The sequence below is a fragment of the Haliaeetus leucocephalus genome, unplaced genomic scaffold, assembly GCF_000737465.1.
Source record: "Haliaeetus leucocephalus isolate CR32 unplaced genomic scaffold, Haliaeetus_leucocephalus-4.0 Scaffold656, whole genome shotgun sequence".
Classification (NCBI taxonomy): Eukaryota; Metazoa; Chordata; class Aves; order Accipitriformes; family Accipitridae; genus Haliaeetus; species Haliaeetus leucocephalus.
This window is the reverse complement of record NW_010973092.1, coordinates 11,598,644-11,612,383: the sequence shown is the minus strand read 5'-3', so window position 1 is coordinate 11,612,383 and position 13,740 is coordinate 11,598,644. Positions and strand designations below refer to the sequence as shown.

Here is a 13,740-nt window from a genome sequence, read left to right as displayed (position 1 = left end):
CCCCCGCCGTCGAGGCCCGGCGGCCGCCGCGGCGCCCTGCAGCGCCGTATCTGCCGTGCTCGCCGCCCCGCCGGGCCCGGAGCCGCCGCCTCCTGCCGCAGTAGTCCTGCGGGTTCCTCGTCGCCGTACTGGCGCAGCGCGGAGGGCGGGCGGGCCCGGGCCCAGGCGCCTGTGCCAGCCGAGATGCAGCCAGCGGCGGAAGGCCGGAGCTACGGCCTGCGAGGCTTCCCGAGCGTGGGGCCGGAGGCCAGAGGCGGTGTCTCCGTGCCTTAATAGTCCGTCACGGATTTGAGTTTTCCCCTCCAGCCCTGTAAACGCCTGCATACGCCGCATCCTGTGGCGAGGAGGTCTATTGTTCAGTTCGATGGCGTTTGAGCAATAAGTCCCTCTTTCTTTTCTTACTTGACCTCTTCTAGCTTATTCCACTGTCCTCTAGTCTCATGCTGGATGAGACTTGAAAAAGCCGCTGTAGTAGATCTCCGTTCTGTGCTTGGTGGCCTTGTAGCTGTGGTGGCCTGAGGACAAAAGCAGGGCGTCTAAGCAGGGACATTTTTCCTGCAGTGGTCCTAGCTGCTCTGATTGAAAAGTAGACAAGTGTTTGTCTTTCTCTTTTCCCTAGGAGATAATGACTTCTTAATCTCTCTTCCTCTCTTTGACATCCTCTCTACTCCACAGGTACCAACTGTCTTTTCTCTTAGTTGTTTATCTGAACTTGGAGGAATTTTCCTCAAGTTGCATTTAGCTCTGCTGTGTACTGCCTCAGTTTCAAACCTGAAGTGTGTGTTGTGCCTGAAAACTTGTCCTCTAGAAATACCTTGGAAATATGTCTTCCGGGCATGTCCTTAAAGTATGTGGGAAGTATGTGGGTCACCAACAGATGTTCTGTCGTTATTCAAAAATATGATTAACAAATATGAGTAGAGCACTGCTGTGTTCTGATTCTATAGCATGTCTATAGTAACACTGCGTAGTCTGTTAACTTCTCATTTTCTTAAATAAAATAATAATTAAAAAAACAACAAAAAAACTACCCAAAGCCTGTTTCTGAATAGGGTCATTCTTTTTCTAACAAAAGAAGTCAATGCAAACTTTAACTGACCTAAGAATTCACATTTCCTAGGATAAAACTCCCAAACAATGACTCTGGGACTCCTTGGAAAGGAGGGGTTCCTGAAGCTTAATTCAGGCTATGTTAGCTTTATAGCATTTGTTTGAAAGTTGACAAGGTGGATGTGTGTAAATAGATGAAAAATACTGAATGTTATCCATGTCACAAAACGGTTGGAAGTTAATGAGCTAACATGAGTTTTTTGTTACTTGGTTTGGGGGAGGATGGAATACATAGAGGGAATTTCCCTTTTCATAAAGCAAAAAGGAAAGAAAACCCTCCACTTTGCTGCTGAGTTCCATGAGCTGCATAGATCACTCACTCTTAGAAAATCTCATTTCTTTTCCTCCCACTTCAAAATCATATGTGTGTATAGCTGTGGTTTTACCATTATCAATTTCAAGAGCTGCTTGGTTCTTGCTTCTTTTCAGCTTAACTATGGTTTCTGACACAGTTTTCTTTCAGCAAGAAAGGAAAATCTTATCCTAAAGATAATTTCATGTGGCTTTGAGATTTTATTTTGTATTCAGTTTGCAAAACCCTCATTCATGATATGAAATTAAAATACATATTTTGATACTTAATTTTTCTGTAAGCAGAATTTTGCAAATGGAGAAAATGTTTATTGTTTACTGTTAGCATTACAATATCCAACTTCAGTAGTTTACTAACTTGCTGGTAGACGTGACTGTGAAATGGAGCAAGGACACTGACTGCATAAGATTTTGCTCCTCTTCGGAGTGATTTTTATTTTATTTTAAATACAGCTGTATACTTCTGTTTGCCAGAGCTGTGTCAGTTCTTTTGCAGAGTCTTAGCTGTGCCTCTGCAAGTTACTCAGCTGGAAGAAGTTAGAACACTCATGTTGAATCACCTTCCACATGATCAAAGTTGAACTTGTTCTTGTTTGCTGGTTGGGTTTTTTCCCCGATGTATCTTGTGGTCAGTCATAACATGACAACTAATCAGCTGCTTCTCTCCTTCCTTTTTGCAGTGTTATCAACACAATGCTGGTGACATGTGCTGTTTGCTGCTACCTGTTGTAAGTATAAATAATGTCTTGCCTCTTAATCAAGGCACAGTTCTGATGTAATCAAAAGTTCCTTTTTTATATCCTCAGAACATTTAGGAAGAAGCTTTTTAAATGTGTTACAGAGATTTAGACAAGGTGTTCTTTGATAGCTCTTAGAATTCTTAGTTCTAAAGACCTTCAACATGCTGAAGAAAACGTTTTCCCATTGGAAGATATTGAATTAAACCTGAATTCCTCTTGTTGTCCTCTGACATGTTAACTGTTGAATAGTGCTCTGCGTTGACTTGATATTACTCCTTTCCAGTTCATTGGCTTATTCGCTCACAAGTATAATGGCAGTTTGTCAATTCTAGAATTTTTCTGATTCATGGTAGAGCAATGACTTTCTGCCTTTTTCATTCTTTATACCTTACATTTATTTTTAAGGTAATACTAATTTAAACCTACTGATGAGTTTTGCTTTACTTAGTTTGGTTGAATATATTCCTGAAATCTGGCAGGGCAGTGGGTGGAACAACTTACACATGGGGGTTTTTATATGTATGACAAATAATTTTTCTGACAGACTTGTGATGCTTTAATATATAAAGACTGTTTCTGTTTAGATGCACATGATATTTGGGGCTGCCTCTCTTCTGTAAGAGAATTGGTAAAAATAACAAAATAACTTGTTGAGGAATTCCTCATATCTGTTCTTTTGTCAAGAGGTAAGCCAGCTGTAGCTGGAGTCCACAAAAGAAATCATTTATCTTTTAAGACATTAGAGACTGATCTTAGTCAAAAAAGTGCTATGCAGAAATAACTTTGAAAGAATTTGTTACAGAGAGTAAATGGTAAAAGGCTGGTTAGATCTTTAGCATTAACTAGTAATAAAATCATTATTCAGAGTTCACTTGAACCTGAGTAGTATTTGTACTTTCCTGAAGTATTTAGGCATTATTTATGCTACTCTAAGGAGCTTAACATGAATATTTAGAGAAATGCATCTCTAATCTCAAGACTCATTCTGAAGTACTGGCAGCCAAAAGCCATATTATCAGTGTTGGCGTGTTCCAGGAAACGCCTGTTTGGTTCCATGTTGGGTTGGCCTGTGGTGCAGGCTTATGCAGGTTTGATTTAGTTTAATAATGCGATATTCAGGTTTTATACAGGTGAGGCCTTTTTTGGTTTTGTTTTAATTTTGAGTATTTGACATATGAAGTCTTAAGAAATAACTCTTCTGAATAATTGTAAAAGTACAGCAAACTTGGTTCTGTGACAGTTTTTTAAATTAAAGTTTTGCTGAGCAGATGTAGAAACTTGAGCTTTGTAGTGCTAGCAACTTGAATTTGGGATTGAAATTTGGGAATCTCAGTGCTATGAAGGCCTCCTTGCCTGCACATAAAGTATGTAGCAGCCCAGTCTCGTGGTAGGTCCCAGATGCTTGGCTAAAAAAGGGCAACTGGATGCTCATTTTCACTAGGTTACTGTGTTCAGGTTACAGTAATTTGTGCGTTTGGGGTTTGTTGGGTTTTTGGGGGGATGGGCAGCAGTGTTTTGTTTTTGTTTAAGTTTAAAGTTGTCACTTAAGTTCTTCCTACTCTGTATTTTAACAGAAATAATGTCCTACTCATCTAAAATCCTTGAAGTTTAGGGTTTGTTTTCTTTGTTGTTTGAAGAAGGACAGTTTCCTTTAAGTTGAGGCCATGTCGCATCTGCAGAAACCCCTGGATTATGATGTGGAATGTATTTGTTGTAGAATTTCTTAACTTTGAATGCTGTGAACTCTTCAAATGTACAGTGGTATTTCACTTGTAAGTTTAGTGATTTTTGTACTGAAACAGACCTGTTATAAATCTAGTGTCGTTAACATGATTTATAATCTGTTCTTGCATGTCCAATGAGGGGGTTCTTTTGTAATTTTGTGGGCTCTAACTTGTTTTCTGTATTCCGTTTGGCTTTCTCCAATTATACCTTGAAAAAAGAGAAGCAGCAAAACATTACTGTGTTTTAAACCATGACTAGTTATACCCAACCACATAAACTACATATATAGTCTCTGCTTGCCAGAATATGATAAAAAGCAGATTTTTCTCCTCATGTTCCAAGATAGAACTTGCCTCATCACACAGTCTTTCCCCACCACCCCCCATGAATTCTGTATAAAATCATAGAACAGCCCTGGTTGGAAAGGACCTTGAAAGATCATCTAGTCCATATGTAAGTTTGTTCTTCCCATATACTTTTTCTTTTTTTGGGGGAGGCATTCAAAAAATTTCAGACCTTGGTTTCGGTGACTAAAGAGACTAATTTTTCATCTCAGTCTTGAAGGAAGTGTGAAAGAATGGTTTCTGAGGATTCTTCATTGTATGTGTTAGGGTTAAAATAACTTGCATTGTCCCAGGTATGGTCTTCTGTATTTGCATGTCCTTAGTAGGTGGCTGGTGCTGTTATCTACTTCTTTGTGGAGTTGTTTAGAACTCTGCTAGACCTACTTTCTTTGAGGGACCTTTCCAGTTGAAAATAGGGAAAAACTACTTCCTGTCTTCATTAAACACCACTTGATGGACAAATTAATTTGCATCAAACTCTGTTTGTGCTAACTAAATTTGAAGTCGATCACATTTCAACTTAAAGCTGTTTCTTCTGTGTTTAGATTTAACAATAATAATTTTGAATAACCATATTGATCACATGGTGTTAATTTGGTTGTTCTATAGAAAACTTTTGCATGGGTAAGTGCATAATTTGTGTACAGATATGTACCCAGCAGCCTTTTGAAGGAGAATACATGAGCTTCAGGAACCTCGTAAAGTATAAGGCAAAGCATAAGGAGTTACTGCTGCAGAAATTATAGGTTACACCATGTTGTAAAGAACTGTCAAAGTCTAAATCTATTTTGCTATTTACAAAGCAGTTCCTGAAACAGTACCATGATACTGTACTAACAGAGGACAGGGTGCTTGAAAAATGGTATTATTTGCTACTGATTCTAAAAGGATTAAAATACGGTTGCCCAAATTGACATTTAAACAGAGATAGCAGGACCTTAATTTGTAATATGCAGCATAGACAGATGGCAGTTATGGTAGAAGGACCTTTTAAAAATCTTTCTGGTAGAACATAAGGGACTTCAATTTCCTTGTCTGAGCTGGGTAATTAACACTAACTGTTTTAAGTGGTATCTTGTAGAATTTAAGGACCTGTGGGTGGCTCGAATGCCATACCTGATTTTAGCAACCCTAGAACATTATGCATTGGGTACAGAGGCCTGCTTTGTTTAACTTTGAATGCCGTGTTTTGTTTTGCATTGTCATGATAGGTTATTGTATAAAGCAGCATCACTTAAGCAAAACGTGGTAAAAGCTTTTTTGTGACTTACCTTGAATGCAAGGGAGTCGTAGAGTTCAGTGCCTAACTACTACTTTAAATTATTGGGCCCTAGCAGAGTAGGGAGGAGGAATATACTATTGACCTGCAATGCCACTATGGCTCGGAGCTTGGGTATCCAGCATGGTCCCAACAAATAGCTTTTGAAAACTGCACAGTGCTTGCCTAAAGCATGGTTATACAGCTGGGACATGTCAATATTTTGAATGTGCTTCCAGCTCATTTAATTCACAGCCATGCTGGGTCTGAACTTAGGAAGCATAGAGAGGTGAGATATTTGTGCACGGAGTTCCTTCCTTCTGTACAGTGAGAAAGAGAATAACGTGCTTTAACAGGCTTTTAGTGTTCCTACCCTCCTCCCACTTCTGTTAGTTCAGGATGCTAAAGACAGATGGTACAGTGCTCTGGCATCCCTTCTATCTGTCTTTTGTATCTGAAAATTAACCCTTGCAAAATAAATTCTGTGCTATTTTTAAGAGCTAATTTGCTTTTCCCTTAAGTAAATTTAACATAATGATTAACATGATTTCAAAATACATTATCATCACTTTGGATAGCAAAGTAGAAACATGTCAACCTAAAGGTTGTTGGCTCTTCTCTTGGTGGTGTCTAGCTGCTGTTTTAATTGTTTTGTAGAGCCTGTTATGTATTTCAAGGCTTGCATGACTGATAGACTGCTGCAGGCTCAGCATGCCGTTTTAACTAGAGTCCTACTTTGTGCAAAACTGAAAGTGGCACTGAAAATAAATATTTGTAAAGAAAACACATCAATCCTCTTAAAATTTAAGTCTGGCCCATGTCTTTTGCCCCTGGCTCTTCTAGCCATTTCACAGCAGACCTGCACTTCATTTGTTGGTCAAAGCATCAAGGTTTGTGTGGAATTTTCCATGACTGCCTAAGCACTCTGATACATTTGTGGCAGCTCCCATTGCAAAGCTGCTCTGCTTTTTCTCCTCCTTACAAAGCATTCTAGAAATAGCAGACAGATGAGCCAGTGTGTTCACTAAATGTGTTTAAATAGTTAGTATTTAACATAGATTTAAATCCATGGAAGCATCCATTGCTTTTTCTGACTCTTGTAATATTTACAAAACAAATACATCTTTTAACAGTGGAATATTTATTTCTGTTTAGCTTTCCTGGATATTTTCCACAAACTACATTCCTCTTGTTCTCGGTTCTGGCTATGGCTTCTGCAGTGTTAGTTTATGAACTGCTCTGATGACAAGGCTGCTGTTGCTGATGATCTGGGGTTTGTTGTCATATTGGTTTTGTTGTTGTGGGGTTTTTAATTTTGTGTGTGTGTGTTCCTGTAGCATTGTACCCTTTTGCCTTAGGTTCCTGTTTCTTGACTTCTGTGCCAGGTTTAAATTTACTTTTGTTCAGTCTCTGATGAAAAATATACTATGTCTGCAAGGGTAGGTTGTCATACACTGAAAATAAGAGCAAATGAGAGAAAGTATGTTTCTCAGAGTTTTTTGTTTAAAGGATGCTTCAAAGGCACTGAGAAAAGGTCAGTCTCTCTTATGTTTCTATCTTCAGAGCTCACAAATACCCGAGTTCCATATGTCTCAAAACACTTTTCCTGTCAAAGGAAAAGTACGAGAGAAATGCTGTCAGGTGGGTTTGTGTTGCTTTAATTTGAACAGGACAATTTATTGTTTCAGTTGCAGAACGATTTGGTACCAGATCTTTGTTGCTGGTATCTGGTCTTTGTGTATGAGCTTGAGTAAAATTTTGATTTGATATTAGACCTTCCTGAAAACTGTCATTTGGGTTTTTTTTTCTGATAGTACTTGTGCTTTGGACAAGCCTTTCCATTGTCATAAGCTTAGTAATTTGGCTGATGTTCTCTCTTTTGGGTTGGGGGGTTGTCTTGCAGTTGGCTGATTGCGATTCTGGCTCAACTCAACCCTCTCTTTGGGCCACAGTTAAGCAATGAAACAATCTGGTATCTTAAATCTCACTGGCCTTAAGGATGTCTGTCCTCTGCTGCAATTTATTGACTAGGTGAGTATGATCAGATTTATTAATATATTTGGCATGTTAAAGCTTCAGGAGAAATTGAACAGTTCTTCCTGTAGGCTGCAACAAAACTTATTTTGATGTTAATCTTGACTGGATACTGTGAAAAGCTTGGACTTAATTCTTGTACAGTTATTTTTCTCTGCTATCGTGTCATGGTGCTGTGTTCAGTAAGCAGGGGTTTGTAAGGAGAACAGTAAATTTCTTCTTCCTACAAAAAAAAAAAAAAATTGGGCTGGGGTATCTTTTAATAGCTAGCATAAGTGGATTTCCTAACCTTTAACAATTGTTGAACCTCTCTTCAAGCCTACTACTACCATTTCATCCAAGACCTGTCCTGATTTCCAAGGCAACGTACAGTTGCCCTCATTCATCTGGGAACTCGGAGTAAGAACTGCAGTTAGAATGGTTCTTTATCCTGTCAATGTTGTAGCACTAATGCCGAGCTTATAGATTAATGTTTGGGTTTTTTTTTTTTTAATGATAGCCTGTGTGCAATTTTAATCATAGATGAGCCTGGTGGTTGCTATCTGGGTAGTGCTATTGGAATGCTGTTGTTGCAGTTCTTAGGCATGCTTTCTGACATGACCAGCAAAAATACAAAGTCTTGTACTAAAAGTACCATGATGACTTCAGGTTTCAGCGGCATTTGGAGTTGAAGGTTCAAATGAAGGATAGCTGTGGAAAGAATTCCCTGTGATTTTAGTTTTTCATGCTGGTAACTGAATAATTAGACACACTTCGTTTTTTACCTGTTTTTTCTGTCCTTTTAGGTTTAACTGCCTACCCCCTTGCTGTTATTACTTTAACTTCTGTTTATGGAAGTCCAATAGCAGCAGACAGATGACAGTTGATGTTATAGCTCAGTTAAATGCTGTCTGTAAAGCATCCTGAACATTTACCCTGAAGCAAAGCTCCACTGCTTCAAAGTAGGCTTCATCTGAACCGTGGTGTTGTCAGACTGTGGCATGTGTATGTGTCTGTATCTTCTCTTTTAAGCAGCAAGCAGAAGCTAAAGGTAGACTTGGCCCTGCTTTAAGTAGAGGCCTGTAATTAGCTAAGTCAGTCAAGCTGAATTTCCTGGGAGCATTTTCACTGCTCATGTGTTAACACATAATTAGTTAGCTAAAACAGAGACCAGTGTATTCTGGTAATGGGCATACAGATCCCTGAATCTCAAAGGATAATTCAGTTGCCTAGAATCTGAAACTGAAATGTAGTTATCTGAATAAGTAGCTGCCTTGGATATAAAAATTGGGCTTCCTTCTGACTGATAAATGGTCTGTGTGTTGCAACCAGCACTGAAAAAAAATGGAGATACAACTTTTGGACTCTAGGCACCTGTTAAAAGAATCAGGACTTTCCCCTTCCCTTTCAGTGAAGGATTTTCCAGAGGACTGGAGGTAAATTTGTACCAAGATAGAGAGGGAACTAATGTATTCTGGGATGGCCAGAAAGTTTATGCAAGGAGCTGTCATTTTTAAACTTATTAATGGAGAATGAGACCTGTATAGCACATGCTGTTGTGTTACATGAAGCAGTTTGTTTTAACCTTTGATATATCTGATTTCATTGGCTTAATTTTGGAATAAAATGAAGGTTCTTGTCTTTGTGAAAAAGAATGCTTTAAAAAAGTAGAAGCATATAATCACAAATATCATGGTTAAATATTATGTGCTTTCTTCCTAGAAATGTGCTATTAACAGGACATACTATTCTCCACAATCTTGTTTGAATTACTCTTGTAGTGTTGAATGAGCTGAGCAGCAAGGAGGTGGCTACCTTGATCAAGCTGCAGTGTCCTGTCTTTTGCTGCTGTGTGCCTCTGTGCTCAGAGCCCCCTGTTGAGTTTCTCACTAGATAGGGGCTGTGAATTAGATTCCATCTGAAAGAGTTGGGTTATATCTCTGGCACTGCATGGAATTCCATAAATATAGCTACCGTTTCTTGTTTGACCAGTTATTTTTGGCTTTTAAGATGTGCTTTTCTAGCACTCAAGGTGGATGTACTATACTTTTTTCAGCCTCCCATTTCTCTTTCAGTTGAGTTTTGGATGGATTAGTACAGGCAAGGCAAAGAGTTAAAGCAGAGAACGAAATGCTAACTCCCAGAGTGGAGAGATCTTATTTGAAAATAAGGATAGTCTAAGCAAACCCATTTTACTTGACCAATGGAGCGGGCTGAAAATGCACACAGAAAGCTACTGCATTCTAATGAGGAGCTTCTACAGATGCTGACTTGATTGATCCATGTCAAATTACAGAAGTTTGGTCTTTCTTTTCGGTCAGTGTCTCTCCAAGTAATGATGATGTATCAGATGACTTGTCTGTATAATCAAGTTAATGGCTTGGATGGCAGTATGTAAGAGCATGCAAACTTCTGTAGCTGTGGTAAAGAGGCCATAGCCTCTTTTAAGCAATGTGATCTAACACCACCTTTTCTCCTTAAATTTGTTGATTTACAGTCTTGTGTTCTCAGACCAGGAGCTTTCTTCATGCAAGTGCAAGAAGGGATATCATCCAGATGACTGGATGCTGTTACAGCATTGCAAACTTTCTAGTAAAATAGTTGTTCGATCGACTTAGAATGTAGCTAAAAGGACTTGCAGTAGCTTCAGAAATGAAACTGCTAAGAAAGGGAAGGAAGTAGAGATTATTCTTGAAGCTCCGTATAGATGAATTATCTACAGTTCTTGACCATTTCTCAGTGCATTTGTGAAATGGAAATAGTTGTGGTTAACAGCCAGGTCTTCGATTAGTAAATTGTCTCCATGGGAAGGAATAATTAAGTTGCCTCTTGCTTTGCAGGTAAAGAAGAGATTATCTGCAGATGAAAAACTCCACTGACCCAAAGATGCCCTTAACGTAGTTGGTTGGATACCAAGCCTGCATTAATGCCTTAACCTTTCTATTGTGCTTCAAATGGCTTGTTCAAAGCCCTGTATTTTTTCCTACTATACCGTTTAAGAGTGTGCCTAATGCAATTTATACTCCTCTTCAGTACTGTAAATTTTTGTCTGTTAACTTCAGATCTGATGAAAATTTCTAAAGTTTTTATGGGTCGTAGAGTCAGCTTTCCTGTTCATTTTACTCACTCCGTAGGAACACTATATATCTTACAGGTCTTATGTTGTCTGTTGCTGTGCTGTTCACCCCTGTTCTGTGTTTGACTGCACTTGAAAAAAATGTGTGCAATGAAACTGTATGAGGAGAGGAAAAACAGTGGTGCCACATGCTGATGGCATTTATTTTTTTAAAGTGAGTTGTATTCTTGGGAAATTTGGTCTTAAATTTCTCATGCCTGGAAATAAAACTAATCCTCTGCTTTATACAAAATGCTCTTGTGCCATGTTTAACTGTTACGATGTGCTTTTCTGTGGTTTTAATCAGACAATAGTTGGCCAGAGTTGAGCTGGGGAAACTTAAATGATGTGGGGAAACTGTGATGAAGTCATACGGTGTGATGAGATGAGCACACTTGCTGCCTGTATCAAGACCTCTTGGGTAGTTCTAAAATAGGACTAAGTTTGCAGTCTAAAATTGCTGAAAGGTCTGCAGGAAGAAGTGAATGCCTTGGCTTGAGAGCCTCTTCTCCATGAACTTCCCGTTGTCTGATACTAGGGGGACTCAGCAACAGAGATAACATGACTAGTTTGAACAAAGCATAAATAGTAATTTTGATGGGAGATTGATTTACTCCCTGGCCTTTTGAGGGGATACCTATAATAACAAGCAATTTGAATTGAACAGAAAATACAGCAGTTGTTTTATACTGACTTGACAGTTGCACATGGAATCGCAGACCTGATAAAGCACATGACAATGTAGGCCGGAGATGAAAGATTGCTGAGGCTCCTCGATGTCAGCTGAGTCCATGGAGTTGGGAGTGAATCTAGTAAGTCATTTGTTAAGGAATAGCTTCAAAGGATATAAATACTGCTGCATGCACAGGAGCCTTCATGTATACTTTCTTACCTCCTTACATCATGTCCACATAAATTGCAATTTTTCCTTACTGTGTTTTATTGCTATGCTATGCACAAGGACGTAATGGAGCGGTTAATTTTTTTTCCTTTTGGATAGTACTGTTAACTTCTTCGGTGCAATAGTACTCATTACTATACAGGAAATCCTGAGATCCTGACAAAATGCTGTAACTTGCGGTGATCGAAAACTGGACAGTATGAATTGCAAAAGAAACAAGAATGCGGCCACTATTACAAATAAGCATAGTGACTGTTGAGACTAGAATAGTGAATTTTTTCAAGTTGCCCACTACTGACAGCTGTATTTTAACATGCAAGAAGTTGTACGCCATAATACTGTATAGTCTGTGGGAAATAATTCCTAAGAAAATCGGAAACCAAGTGATCTTGTAAAAGCTTAGATTGTTGTTTGTTCTGGTTTTTTTTACAGTGTGCGTGGAGGATAAGACACGTTGACATAGTATGGGGAGGGGAGGTGAAATGCTTCAAGACATCGCTGACAATTTCGAATACATCACAGTTTTTTAAAACATATTGATCTGCCTGTTATTTTACCCTAAAGTGAGACACCAGAAAAGAAAATGTCCAGTGACAAACAGTGCTATTAGTTATATTGATATTATCACTTTCTTTAACAAGCTTTCTATTTCAGGTTCTGAGCTATCACTCATTGTAGAAGATACAGGAGAAGTAAAACAGAGTTCACATGGCCTGTTTCACTGTTGGTGAATTTAATGTAAAGAGCTATTCAAAGCCTGGACAAACAAGCCATAGTTCAATTTTATTTAGCTGCTTTCTGGATAGAGAAATTTCCATTTATCTGAATGGTTAATATTTTCTCTGAAACAGATAGCAGGTAGTAGCATGATTGAAGAAGTTGAAAAAATAATGTTTTGTTCCTGTTCTGCTGAATGTTGTGTGACCTACTGTCTGCGTCGTGATTATGGAATGGTCTGCTCCATGTGTGCCAGGAATTAACACTGCTTCAGATAATTTCTTTTTTTGCATGACTGCAGGAAATTAGAGCAGACAGATTCAGCCACTGGTGTTTAACAAACAATGCAGGTATCAAAGCCTTTAACAGTTTCCTCTTGCTTCGTGACAACAGAAGAGAATGCAAAATGTCATAATATCTAAGAAGGAAGCTTGCTGGCGCTTGAAATAGGTTGAAAGCCTGGGTCTGCACGGAAATGGTCTGATCTCTGGATGTGCATGGATATTTTGGGGGAAGGTAGAAAGCGAGGAGGGTTAAGGAAACTGAGTCCACAGTCAAGTCCTGAAGATTTTTAAGTCATAAACATTGGCAGAATGTAGAGCAAGTGTTTAGGTCAGGGTCATTTCAAATGTTTTTAACTTTTTTTTTTTTTGTGGTATTGCTTAGGAAATTCAAATATCTGCATCTGTGCCTCTCACAGGAAATTGTTCTGAAGAATTTATGGAAGTTTGCTTTTCCTCTACTGGAAAACATGGAAGCATTTCACTCACGCGAAGGGCTTTAAGTTAGTTGTCAGAGGTGGGTGGCTGGTTCCTTGTTTCCAGAATTACCTGTTACGAAGTCTCTGGGGCAAGAAAAAAAAATAGCGGGTTTTAGGTACAGTGGAAAGAAGGAAGTTTTGTTACCACAGCGGGCTGAAATGTAAAAACTCATCTAAACAATAGAAGAAATAGTCTTTACAAATAGTAAAATAAAAAGGGCAGGGTTGTTGGGTTTGGGGTTTTTCTGTAGTGATTTCTCCAGTCGTGTCTGAAGTGATGGATGCCAGCTGCCTGTCACCGCGAAAGGGGGCTGTCTGTCCAGCTGCAGGCAGTAGCAAAAACGCAGAGCTGCCGGCAGACGATGAGCGGGCGAGCACCGTCAGTACGGCGGCAGGACCGCGGCGCAGCCGGAGCTCCGGGACGGGACGGAGGCGTCACCGCCGTGCGCTGCCCGCGGGCGCCCGCCGCTCTGCCTTAAATACCCTCCTCGCGCCTCTCCGGCGTCACGTGGCGGGGGAGGCCCCCAGCCGGGCCGGCGCCCCATTGGCCGGCGGGGCGGCGGCCGACGATTGGCTGGCGCGGCTTCTTCCCCCCGCCGCCCGCCCTCCCTCCCCACGTGAGGGGGGCGAGTCACGCGATTTCCGGGAACCCGTCAGGAAGGGACATAAACAAAACAAACCCCGAAGCCGCATGGAGGGTCCGGGCCGGAGCGCGCGGGGCGGCGCCCCCTGCTGAGCCCCGGCC

The 13,740-nt window shown here is 40.1% G+C and overlaps 1 protein-coding gene across 1 annotated transcript; it reads left to right on the top strand.

The window, feature by feature from the left end:
* Window positions 1-836: 836 nt before the first annotated feature.
* ATP6V0E1 (ATPase, H+ transporting, lysosomal 9kDa, V0 subunit e1) lies at window positions 837-11,017 on the top strand. Its single transcript, XM_010579237.1, has 4 exons — window positions 837-847; window positions 2,103-2,150; window positions 7,393-7,520; window positions 10,343-11,017. The coding sequence occupies exons 1-3, from the start codon at window positions 837-839 to the stop codon at window positions 7,484-7,486; spliced, it is 153 nt and encodes a 50-aa protein (XP_010577539.1). The 3' UTR covers window positions 7,487-7,520; window positions 10,343-11,017.
* Window positions 11,018-13,740: the final 2,723 nt, after the last annotated feature.

Excerpts from the sequence above, each read along its gene's own strand:
- ATP6V0E1 (XM_010579237.1), top strand. Across the intron at positions 2,151-7,392 it reads GCTGTTTGCTGCTACCTGTT|TTGGCTGATTGCGATTCTGG; the intron begins GTAAGTATAAAT and ends GTTGTCTTGCAG.